Source organism: Malus domestica, chromosome 05, assembly GCF_042453785.1.
Source record: "Malus domestica chromosome 05, GDT2T_hap1".
NCBI lineage: Eukaryota > Viridiplantae > Streptophyta > Magnoliopsida > Rosales > Rosaceae > Malus > Malus domestica.
In genome coordinates this window covers 29,637,465-29,650,025 of record NC_091665.1, presented here as the reverse complement: position 1 = coordinate 29,650,025, position 12,561 = coordinate 29,637,465, and the positions used below count along the sequence as shown (strand labels likewise).

The following is a 12,561-nucleotide window of genomic DNA, read 5'->3' as shown; positions in this document are numbered from 1 at the left end:
TGATGACGTTGATGATGCAATGAAGACCAAGGCTTTGTTTCCTGCATTGAAGACGTTCAGAATTAGTGCGGCCCCAAATTTGACCGAATGGATTGAACCACCAGTGGTGAAAGAAAAATAAATATCGGTGTTTCCTCGCCTTGAGGAGTTGGATCTCTTGGAGTGTCCACAAATGAGAAATTTTCCTGATCATTTTGCATCCCTCCGTAAGTTGAAGATGAGTATTTGTCACGAGCTATCAAACCTAACAAGTCTGGTAGAAAAGTTTACATCTCTTCAAAATTTGGAAATATGCAGCTGTGACAAATTTAGATCATTTTCATTATTTGGTTTGACATCCATCCGGAAATTGTTGTTTAGTTCACGTGGTGGTAAGTTAACATCAACGAGCTTGCATAGTGGAGCAGAATTGTACACTGGAGTTTCTCTTGAGGGGTTGTCCATAAAATGTCCGTCTCTTGAAAATTTGGAAATAAGCTGCTGCAATAGTCTGATGTCCATTTCAATTCACGGTGCAACATCCCTTCGAGAATTGAAGATTAGTTCATGTGGTGGATTAAGATTAATGGACCTACAAAGTCTAGCAGAATGCTATACCCCTCTACAGGTGTTGTCTTTAAGGTCGTGCAGAAGTCTAGTGTCAATTTCAAGTTTACAGGGATGCACATCCCTCCGTGAATTGACCATTGAAGATTGTGATGGACTAAAAACTTATGCATCGATTGGGCTTGAATCTTGCACTTCTATTCGTGCGCTGCGTGTCCACGATTTTCAACAATTGAGGCAGTATTCAGCTGATGGGTTAGACATCTCTCTTATTGAGGAGTTGACCATTTATAAATTCCCCAAGTTAATATGCATTTCAAACCACGGTCTGACGACCCTCCGTAAACTAGTACTTATTGCAAGTTGTGGATCAGAATTGTCTATTGGCAGCAGTACTACACTGGAGGAGTTGTCTTTACAGGATTGTACATCCCTTGGTTCACTCTATATCGACAATTGCGAATCTCTGAGGCATGTTTCGGTTGATGGGCTAGAAACACTCGCTATTCTTGAGGAGTTGACTATAAGGAATTGTCCTAGTCTAACATTCATTCCAATCACTCCATGTCTTCGAGGATTAGTGATCGAGGGTTGTGAGAAGCTTTCAAGTTTGCTTTCAAGTTTGCCGAGTGGGTTGAAACATTGCAACACACTTAAGAGATTGAAAATAACTGGTAGCCGAAACTTAGTATCCATTCCAATTTCAGATGTATTCCCGCCATCCCTTAGGCAATTTGTAATTGAAGATTGTGCTCAACTATCAAGCCTGACATGCAGTCATGAATCTCTTGAGGAGTTGAGTATAGTGAATTGCCCTAAGCTATGGTGGAGTTCAGTTACCGATAAGGGGATGAGTCTGACAGCCCTCCGAAAACTGGTTATTGCAAGTTACGGTGAACCAGAATTGTACATCAACTCTATCAGTGCTCTTGAGGAGATTTCTTTACGCGATTGCACCTCCCTTGTCGTGTTGGAATTTGAAGGGTGCAAAAATTTGATATCTCTGGCAGATGTTGATGTAACTAGCTTGCAATCTCTTTCCAGGTTAACAATACGTGATTGTGAGAAATTACAATACTTGCCGACGGGTCTACGCACTCTGACTCATCTCGAGAGTTTGGAGATTGGTGGATTCTGGGAGGAGCTCGATTCTTTCCCGGTTTCGCAAATTCCATCATCAGACTTCTTAAAAATCAGCGGGTGGCCTAAGCTCAAGTCTCTGCCTCAAGTAATTAATCACTCGACTAGTCCTGTAACACTGTTAATTATAAATAATTGTGATGGGCTGGAGACTCTTCCAGAGTGGTTGGGTGACCTTACATCTCTCTACCGACTAGATATTTACAAATGCAAGAATCTCAAGTCTCTGCCTTCCGCCCAAGCTATGCAACGCCTCACCGAATTAAACCATCTATGGATTGGTAGATGTCCCATTCTGAAGGAAACATGCGCCAGGGATACTGGCACAGAGTGGCCCAAGATTTCTCATATTCCAAAACTCAAAAGTAATTCCTTCTCTCTCAAAACAAATCATTCATTTGTTCAATTCTCCTTCTCTCACGTTTCTTCTTCAGTATTGAGTATTGACCAAACCTTTTTTTTTTTGTAAATTAGTTCATTAAGATGTGGACGAAGATTGAATATTGGCCTGAGATTTCTCACATTCTAAACGTTAGAGGTAAATCCTTGTCAAACCAAATCATTCATCAAGTTTTATGTCTTAACTATTTAGTTCCAAACCTTTTACCATCATTTCAACAAGTTGCAGGTTGTTTTCTACATTTCTTGCTAACTTCTTTGTGTTACATTTGATCAGCCAGCATCCAGATTCAAGACGGATACAAGTTTTCACTGAGTCGAATTCACATGTGCATACGCTGCACGAGTCTCTATGTGTAGCTCTACTAAGCCATCTCCAACAGTCCAATGACGTTCCTAAAGATCATATACCCGAATGGGGCAACCATTAGCCAGTGTGCTAGCCATGAAAATGTATGAAGATTGTATGAAACTCCCTCATTCGACGGATTCAGAGGCATCCCATGCGCTTATTGATGCCAGTAGGATGGCCCTGCTCAAATTAAGGCAAGGGAGCAACAGCAGATACAAATGCAGCAGCTACAGGCTGTAGCCTACAGCTATTGGAGCAGCGCAGTGCTCAGTTACAGCTTTGGGATCCTAGTCATCCTGCTCTTGGTGGTGCTATAAATGCTATAAACTTCGAGGCTGTTATGGGGCAACCATCAGCCAGTGTGCTAGCCATGAAAATGTATGAAGATCATATGAAACACCCTCACTCAATGGATTCAGAGGAATCCCCTGTGCTTATTGATGCCAGTAGGATGGCCCTGCTCAAATCAGTTGCAAATCCACAAGGGTAACTTCTCCTTAGTTTTTGCATGTATATGAGCTTTATTTTTGTTAATTGTTTTCCTGATCACAATGGGTCATTCATCTGTTTGGTTCTCATTGATTCAGCCAGTTGGTACAAAGCAATTCTGGGAACATGCCTGCTGCTTTGCAGTAAATCCAAGCCTGAACTCCTTTAACCACTGTAACTACTCAAACTATTACCTTTACTCTTCAGTCATTGTTCCTTTTCCAAATTTATTAGTTTCTTAACTTTCTTTGCCTCTTCTTTTCTAGCATACTGAGCAATTAGTATGTGGCTTGTGGAGATTGTAGGACATCAAAAGCGAAGTTAGCTTAGGTGCAACTCAGAAAAGTTTGCCTATGGATCCTTCATCAATTTATGGACAAGCAATTTTACAGTCAAAATTTGGACTGAGCAGTGCAGGTGACCTGACTGTCAGATACGGCTCCTTTCTTACTTCAGGATTGAATCAAGGCATTACAGGTCTTCCTTTGAAGGGTTGGCCTTTAACTCTCAGTTATATATGGCTCTCTCTTCTTGAATGTTTCTTCTAGTGTGGATTTAATTCTTTGTTGCAAAACTACTACATACTACAGGGAATCAACCAATTACGACAGAATTTGGGTGTACAAACACAGAAGCCAAATCTTCAGACCCAAATCAGTTCTTTTTGGCATCTCAACAACAGCAGGTTTTGGCACAAGCTCAGGCACAAAATAACGTTGGAAGTTCAACAAATTATGGAGATATGGATCCTTGCAGATTTTCTGGACTGCGTAGGGGTAGCTTGAATGCAAAAGATGGCCAGTCTACCAGAAATGATGGATCTATGTCCTCTCCAGTTTTATCAAGTTCACCAAAGGTAACCTTTCTGATGTATCCGATGAGGATTAGGATTCATGGTTGTTGTTGGGGTTCTATAGTTAAGGCTGTTGGGGTTCTATAGTTAAGGATGCTGTTAAATCTATTGTCGTAAATGTTCCTGCTCTATTTTCTGAGAATTTGGTCTTTTCAACTTTTAATGGTTATGATCAATCATCATTTCATGTGATTTCTGAGTTTGGCTGTTGATATTTACTGCTTCCAAAAACTTTGATCCTTAGAAAGTTTCAAATTTTCTTTTTCTGAAGCTTTGTTGGTGTTCAACAGATAAAAATGGCACAGATGCAGCATCCTTCCTCTCAACAGCATGAAAAATTGCCACAGTAGCAACTGCAACAGGTTGTGCATAATTATGCAGACTTCCCTGGTTAGGGATCCAAGTTATTTATCACAGATGTTCGATTTAGACCAAATTCATCTCAGCTGGCAACAGCTTCAGTTGACAAATCTGTACGATTGTGGGATGCAACCAATGTAATTGTCTTTACTCTCTTTTATGTATGGTCTGAGATGATACAACCAGGATGTACCTCAATACGTTAATAATTTCAAGATTTTTTATTCATTTGTAATTTTTAGTTGTAAGAACGTTCTAGCGTGCATTTTCATTGTACTAGCATTGTTGACCTATTAATCTTATCGTGGCAGCCGAACTATTGTTTACAAGCATATACGGGACACTGCTCCTATAATGTCCCCTGACTTCTACCCTATACTGATTTATTTTGTTTCTGTGATCATGACAATGTTATTCAGTACTGGAATACCAACCCATTCTCTTGTACTCGTAGTTCAAAGGTATGTAATCTTCTGTTCTTTTCTTCCAAGTCAAGCGTTTTTTTATTTGTACGAAAGCTATACTCACACCCTAAAATTGTCTTTATCATTTGGGGGCAGGGAGGTACTCCACAAGTGAGGTTTCAGCCAAGAACTGGACAACTGCTGGCAGCAGCCTCAGATAAAATTGTTTCAATCTATGATGTCGAAACTGACAGGCAAACACATTCGTTCCAGGTACCATGTCTGTAAATATGGGATTAACTGAGATCCGGATTAATGTTAATCTGTTGCTGTACGAACAAGTGATTAGTTATACGATTAAATCGTCGTCCTCAATCTCAGGGGCACTCTGACATGGTAAACTACATTTGTTGGCATGCAAATGGAGAATATCTGGCATCTGTCAGTCAGAACTTGGTGAAGATTTGGTCGTTATCTTCGGGAGAGTGTATTCAGGAGCTCAGCTCTGACGGCAACCAGTTTCATTCGTGTGTCTTTCACCCAAGTTATTCAACTCTCTTGATCATCGGAGGAATCTCGGTAATTTCTTAACCTCTTCTATACTTCTAGCAATAGCTTCATAAACAAATAAAGTAGCGGATGATGATGTTCATAGTAACTGCATTGACCATGGTAACCTATGGTTAATATGTTATTATGTAAAAGGGTAATTATTGCTAATAGTCGCCTTCATGGTTGTGAGCTAGTCTTTGGAGCTGTGGAACATGGCTGAGAACAAGAGCATGACAGTTGCGGCACACGAGAATATAATCTCAGCTCTGGCTCAGTCACCTTATACTGGAATGGTTGCGTCAGCAAGTCATGACAGTTCCGTTAAGTTATGGAAGTAAATTCAAGCTTAAAATCCTCCGAGAGCGCTTTGGTGCGGAAATCTGGAGGGGAGACTGACTTGCAGATATAGAGTTGAATGTGCAGTGTTTTAAGTTTAGTATTTCTAGTAAACAGCTTTATATGCAGGGTTTTCCAAGTAACAATCTTATATGGTAATTAGATGATCCTAGACAAATAATGTAGAATAAGTTTCTTTTCTTATCGATGGGTTTAGCTCTTCTGTCTTAATATAATCTATTAATTTTAGTGTCTAATATAATTTTTAATTTTAGTTTATATGTTGTTAAACAATTGCCACAACGATGATATGATGCTACAATCTTATGCCTTTTGAATTAGGACCTGATGAACTTAGTTTTGGATAAGATGATCAACATCTATTGATGTTTTTTTCTGCTGCAAAACCAGAAAAAGGAAACAACACCCTTCCTGTGGACCTGCCAACAGCACCGGCACAGGAAGCACTGTTGGCCCTTCACCCAGTTCGCCAGCATCAACTCGCACGCCTGGTGATGGAATTAAGACAGCCAATAGTACGCAGCATGTTAACAGAATGCCAAAAAGCTTGATGATGTATGGTTTAGAAGGAACATGACTGGCTGCATCTTCGAATTTACTAGTATGCTGAGTTGCTGACTTTAAATGTAGATGTGAAGAGTACTTGAGCTGCCAATTTAATTATAACTTTACCCAAGGTTTCCAAAAAAAATTGTGCTGTCAGTAAACGTTGCCAAAAGCTTGGTTCTATTGTTGAGGAATCACTATTATGAATGAGTTTTGACTATCAAATATTATTGTTATCTTATGGATGCTGAAACGGAGAAGGTAGAAAAGCCAGAGCGACTCTTCTTCTAACAGAATCGTTTTCTGTGCAGGATGACATTGAACGATTTGGAGATGTTGGTTCTTTAGAAGATAATGCGGAATCATTTTTGTCAAATGATGGGGGAGACATGAGGGATCTGTATATGACATTAAAGCAGAGTCCTAAACAGCGCCATAAAGATTCTTCTAAAGGTAACTTGAAGGTTTACACATTGTATTCAGAGAGTTGCTCCAGTTTCTTCACTGTACCTAAGCTGTGGCCGCATTGTCCAATTCAGGTTTTACAATTGTGAAGTTGGCTCCAGTTTCTTCACTTTCTTCTGATGGGAAGTTACTGGCTAGTGCTGGGCATGACAAAAAGGCATGTACTAGCGTTGTTGACTTATTAATCTTATCGTGGTAGCCAAACCGTTGCCTACAAGCATATATGGGACACAACTCACCTATTATGTCCCATGGCTTCCACCCCAGGAAGACTGATTTATTTTGTTTCTGCGATCATGACAATGAAATTCGGTACTGGAATATCAACCCATTCTCTTGTACTTGTAGTTCGAAGGTTTGTAATCTTCTATCCTTTCCTTCCAAGTCAAGTGTTTTTTTATTTGTACGAATGCTATACTCACACCCTAAAAGTTGCCTTTATCATTTGGGGTAGGGAGGTACTGCACAAGTGAGGTTTCAGCCAAGAACTGGACAACTGCTGGCAGCAGCCTCAGATAAAATTGTTTCCATCTTTGATGTTGAAACTGACAGGCAAACGTACTCGTTCCAGGTACCATACTACCATGTCTGTAAATATGGGATTGACTAACTGAGATCCTGATTAATGTTAACCTGTTGCCTTAGGAACAAGTGATTAGGTATAATTTGTTATATGATTAAAATCCAGAGACATTGGAGATCCAACGCTGGGGAACGAGGTGTTCAAGAATGCCGATGGAAGCATCCGCATAAAGTCCAATTCCTCGGGTAAGTTCTGGAGGCTTGCCGAGGATGATTGGATCTACGCTGACTGAGATGACACCACCAGCAACGACTCTAGCACGTTATTTTGGCCTTCTCTATAGACAACGAACCATGCATGGAGATGGAAGAGATTGTCCCTTCAAGGAGTATCAGTGATGTCACTTATCGCCTCAAGGGCCTGACAATGTACAACCAAAATGTTGTCCAAAAACCGGCTTTGGTGGGGTTGTTAATCGTAGCAAAGAATCTTTTCCGGCAGAGGTAAGGGGCTCCAGCTTCTCCTCACTTCTGAGGCTTGGTAGTGTAGGGAGCAGCACCTGCGCCAGTGTTCCAGTAATCGCAGACGGAAAGATCAAGATTGGGTCTACAGAATCAGTCCGTTTTGGAGAAACTGAAACCATCACAAGTAGTGAAAATGAGGCTGTGTATAAGGCGGATGTGTCTCGTCACTTCGGAGGCTTCATGCGATGTTTCTTTCTCCTACAGCCAGCGCGGCACTCTTCCTGCCGGGGAAATAGTTAACAGCAAACATCGACTTTAACAGTTAACAGCGCGGCACTCTTACTCCCGTCAGTACCTTCGTAATGACAAGAACAGAACAATGGCACTGCAACTATTTCTAGAACTGAACAATGGCACTGCAACTATTTCTATAACCAAAATCTGAAAGTATCAATTTTGAAGAACCACTTACATGGAAAAGAAGCCCCTGAGGAGAGGATCAAACTTCTCTCTTGGGTCGAGGACCAATTCAGTTAAATTTGGTAAAAAAAATTGGCAAAAACTGCCCGGAAAAAATCACTTTTGGAGAGGTCAATCTCCTAGGATATTGAATTTCAACGTCTAGGTCTTGTATTAGAAGAAATAGGGCATCGTTACGAACTTGTAACTTCTGACCTCGCATGATTCGTTACCATATGAGACACTTATGAAGAATTTAAGATTGAAAAGAAGGAAATGAGAGGGAGAAACAGAAGGGAAAAATAAAAAGGATTGGACTAAAACTGTTAGGGATCAAATCAGCCCCCGTCAATTATTTTGGATGGGCTACTCTAATTGGGCTTGTTTGATGTTGAATTTTATTCTAACCATTAAATAAAGTTATTAATGTGTTTTTGGTTAAAATTCTAAATTTTTAAATTATTTTCACTAATTTTATTAAAATGGGAGCGTACCTTGTATGCGAATGAGTTCAAGGACAGTGCGGTCCAAATCCGACCCAACATATGTTAGGTAACCGAAAGTTGAGGCCCATTTGCATGCCATGTCACAAAACCAACTCCAATTTGCATAAATCTACACATTCGCGCTTCTCGCTAAATGACTTCAAAATTTTATTGAACTTGGAATGCACTACAAAAACTAAATATATGAAATTGACCACAGAAAAAAAAAAAAAACCTAAGAGTTTCATTTTTGTTTAGTGCCTTTTTAGCGTTTTGATGGTATCTTTGTAGTGCTCGAGTAGTTCATCGACAGTGTTCAAGTGAATTGTTAACAACTCAGTCTAAATTTCGACGTAAGAAGTGAAATTCCAAAAAAAATTCAGATTGGAGTTTGGATCGTAACGTGACGAGATTTGTCAACTTACTTGTTTGACTAACTATGAAGGTTCCTACTCCAATCCCCCGTTCTAGTCCCGATGCTGGATCACAGGGTCCAGATCTGCACAACGCCCCTTCAGTCTGCCACGAAGTCGACTAACGCAAGCTTAAATACAGACAGTACAGAAGTTAGCGTTAACAAGTCACTAGTTCATCAGCACAAGGACTGAATGGAATGGATAAGATTCCTACCGCTAAAGAGAAATGCAGCAATGCAATTTATGTGATGCTATGGCGTTGGAGGCGCTAATTTTGCTCCCTGCTTTGCTTCTGACATTTCGACTTCACATGCACTGGTATTTGTAGACTTTTCATTCTCCACTGCCATTTCTTTGATCCTCGCTTGTTGTATGGCACGCAGCTCATATCTGATGATCAAATCAAGAAATCACGTTTACTGAGTGTGTACGCATGTGCAGATACTAAACATGATCTAGGGCAAGCAAAACATCGCATAGTTCAAAAGGGTAACGACGCAGATGTCTTGACAAAGTATAGTGATAGTCACTTGGACTCATATCATCATATGCACCTGTATTTATAGCTTGAATCTGTAAATTTGAAAATGTATAGTGACGGTCACATTTAACAGTTCTGATTTTAACATGACTCTTTAGCTATAAGCATCATCCTGTTGTGGACAAGTTTTCAGGGATCGAAAGAAGCTTCAGGTGCAAGCATGATCACAGCAGTTCAACATTGTTGACATCTGCTATAAACTTATAAGCCTTACCATGTCAGACTAAATCAAGAACTTGGTACTATCTGATTCAAATGGAGTACATATGTAGATCTTTGCAGTCTAAGCCTATGTGTTTGACCAAACCAATTCCAACTAAAAGTTGAGTATTCAAGTTCATTGAGATGAATGGATCGTGTTTGTTTGATTCGTTTTTCCAAACCAGTCTTCACTGGCCCTATGATAGGAAGAGAATACGAGTCTAGAGCTCCATCAGGAGCAATCAGTATGTTCCAAACACTAACAAGATAATCGGCTCAAAATATTCAAACTAAACTACCTAGACGAATACTCCTAAATCCCATCAACAACTAATCAATCAATCCGGAGTTCGGACTATGATATCAGATAACATTGGTGCGAAATGATAGAAAATCTGAAACTTGTAAAATACTTACTCCGCCACTTGTTTCTTGACAAGCACAAAGTACACTCTCCAAAATTGACGTTCCTTCAAGTAGCGGGGGCATAGCTTATATCTCAAATGTGAAAGTTCCTGAAAATACGAAAGATCCAATTCATAAAAATGCTCTTAAAGGGTTGTATAATGCAGTGCAGCTCCAAAGTTATAACTAATAAGAAATCTAGATATGAGGCCTGGAACATCCAGGGTAATCGAACTTCCCGAGCTCCTTGGACTACAACCATTTCTTATTTGTACTACAAATTCAACACAACTAAAGGCACTAACCTTTATAAAAGCAATTGCAAATTGCTAGAAGGCCAAGGAGCAACATTCTACAATTGTTGATATAAATTTACATGCTTTGCTCAACGAACTTTATAACTGTGAATTTGACATCAATTACAAAAAATATTAAACATAAACAATGAGCTAGAATTCAAACCTTCACTCTTGAGAGCACAATGGTGGCATGCCTTTCCTGCCATTCAGACAGATCTTCATCTTCTTCAGCTCCCTCATCGTCTGCACCGCAGCGAATCAAGCAAATTTAACTCCATTAACAAGAAAAGAAAGAACCCATTGCAGTCCTTATCCACACAAAGAAAAACCCAGCCCACAAATTTTCATTATTTACCCAAAATCAAATTAACCGAAGAAAAAACTCCATTATCAAGCTAAATAATTACTGTTCCAAAACACCAAAGGAAACAATTAAAATTAAAATTAATTCTGAAAGCTGTTATCTTTGTACCTGGAAGTGGGAAATTCCTGAAAGTGTCCAAAGTGAAGGACTTGACAAGATCGACCAACTGCTCCGTGACTCCCAGCTGCTCTTCTTCCCTTTCGTTTTGCTGGGGAAGGAGGGTTTGCTCTGAGGGATCTGGGTTACTGGTCTTTTCACTATTCTTCAAGAGTTTGCGTCGGAACCACGAAGATAAATCCATTGGCAATGCCAGAGTGCATGGTAGTGAACACACAGATGTTGAACGACAATATTTTTTTTTTTTGAGTTCTTTATATATTAATCCTTGCAGCTCTTATTTCCTATCTAAAAACCCAACTAATTATAAATATTCAAATAAAATCTAAATTTAAAAGTGATTGTAGTAATTGACCAATTAATAAAAAATATTTACAACTTGTACCATAATATTCAAAATAAATCAATAAATATTATTACTCACCTTAATTACAATGAACAAATAATTTAGGGAATTATTATTGGCACTTCAAAATTTTCATTCTATACTTTAAACTTTTTATATTTAGAAAGAAAAATACACTTGTGAAAAGTGTAGAAAGAAAATTTTAAAATGTCAATAATATTTCTCATAATTTATTGCATATTATTACCTCAGACACACACATATATATTCATATATACGTTCAAATGTATATAGGACTACCATAAGCTCAATATATATATATAGTTTACCTATATGTATAGTACTACACATCCTTGTTTACTTCTCACACATGTATATAGGACTACAGAAAATTCATCCGATAGTAGTATATACATTTTTTTACTACACATCCTTGTTTACTTCTCACACATCCTTTTTAGATAGGGGTGTGATATCTACACATCCTTGTTTACTTCTCACACACCTTTCTAAATTTTCTGTAGCCAGATCGGATGAATTGAAGAAGATCAACGGAAGGAAATTAATAAGGGGTATGAGAGAAGTAAAAAAAATAAATGTGTGGATAGCACACCCCTCTTACATATAGTGGGGAAATTATTTTGCTTTTTTTAAGCAATCTAACATTTTAAAATTCAAATAGTAGGTGCACTAAATCAAATAACATTTTTTGTTGGTAAATTATTTTGCATGAATTTTTACATATACCAGGCATTTTTTTTGTTATATATATATGTGTGTGTGTGTGTGTGAAATAATTTACCTACATTTATATGTAAAATATAATTTGTTGACTTAACTAAGCATGCATTATTACATATATATTAGGCATGTTTTGTTGTTATTATATATTAGGAAATAAATTTATTACTTTTTATTTTCGTAAAATCATTAATTCTCCCTTACAATTTGTATGGAACTAATTGTGTACATCAAACATTCAAATAGGGGTATTTTGGGCATCAAATTTTTTTAAATGCGTAAAGTCAAATATAATTAATGAATTTGCTGATATGAAATTTAGTCAATGAGTTTATTTGAGTAAAAAACTTATGACGTGTTTTATATAAAGAAAATTAAATTTTAAAGGCTAAAGTTATATTTTCGGATTTTTTTTTTTTCGGAGACAAGTACGTGATCTGCTGCTTTATGGTTTATCGTAACGATTTGCTGCGGACAAGTCGCTGGATTTGACATGCAATACGGGCTAACTACGATATTATTAACGGGCTAGCGAGTAGTGAGTTTTAGATCTTTTTTTTTTTTTAATTTCTTTTTATACATACGATATTATTACATTAGGGGGTAGGAGAGTGAGTTAAGTTTTACAATGGACTGGTTATATTAATTTAGTTTGAGAATAAAATCTAAGACTTCTCATTTGCAAGTGAAAATGGGTATTGCTAGACTGTAGTACTAAGTGGCTTCATATCGCATCA

The 12,561-nt window shown here is 38.2% G+C and overlaps 3 protein-coding genes and 1 pseudogene across 3 annotated transcripts in view; 3 read left to right on the top strand and 1 right to left on the bottom strand.

The window, feature by feature from the left end:
• Positions 1–5,997, top strand: part of LOC108173479 (transcriptional corepressor LEUNIG_HOMOLOG-like) — an 82,051-nt gene extending 76,054 nt beyond the window's left edge. The window contains exons 17-18 of the mRNA XM_070821090.1: positions 4,925–5,122; positions 5,290–5,997. Coding sequence (XP_070677191.1) covers positions 4,925–5,122; positions 5,290–5,433 — 342 coding nt within the window. The 3' untranslated portion in view covers positions 5,434–5,997. The remainder of the gene's footprint in view (positions 1–4,924; positions 5,123–5,289) is intronic.
• LOC103420374 (disease resistance protein RPP5-like) lies at positions 28–2,580 on the top strand. Its single transcript, XM_070821091.1, has 3 exons — positions 28–2,051; positions 2,161–2,224; positions 2,363–2,580. The coding sequence occupies exons 1-2, from the start codon at positions 173–175 to the stop codon at positions 2,166–2,168; spliced, it is 1,887 nt and encodes a 628-aa protein (XP_070677192.1). The 5' UTR covers positions 28–172; the 3' UTR covers positions 2,169–2,224; positions 2,363–2,580.
• On the top strand, positions 2,473–7,914 carry LOC139187700 (transcriptional corepressor LEUNIG_HOMOLOG-like; annotated as a pseudogene).
• Positions 7,915–8,740: 826 nt separating this feature from the next.
• On the bottom strand, positions 8,741–11,000 carry LOC103435832 (uncharacterized). Its single transcript, XM_008374250.4, has 4 exons — positions 10,729–11,000; positions 10,420–10,499; positions 9,970–10,067; positions 8,741–9,200 (listed from the first exon to the last, which is right to left on the bottom strand). Exons 1-4 carry the CDS (start codon positions 10,919–10,921, stop codon positions 9,062–9,064), a joined length of 510 nt encoding a protein of 169 aa, XP_008372472.1. The 5' UTR covers positions 10,922–11,000; the 3' UTR covers positions 8,741–9,061.
• Between the last annotated feature and the right edge of the window lie 1,561 nt (positions 11,001–12,561).

Coding starts and splice junctions, on each gene's coding strand:
- LOC103420374 (XM_070821091.1), top strand. CDS start 173: ATGAGAAATTTTCCTGATCATTTTGCATCCCTCCGTAAGTTGAAGATG.
- LOC103435832 (XM_008374250.4), bottom strand. CDS start 10,921: ATGGATTTATCTTCGTGGTTCCGACGCAAACTCTTGAAGAATAGTGAA. Junction 10,500..10,728: donor CAGGAATTTCCCACTTCCAG/GTACAAAGATAA, acceptor GCTGCGGTGCAG/ACGATGAGGGAGCTGAAGAA. Junction 10,068..10,419: donor TTGTGCTCTCAAGAGTGAAG/GTTTGAATTCTA, acceptor TCGTATTTTCAG/GAACTTTCACATTTGAGATA.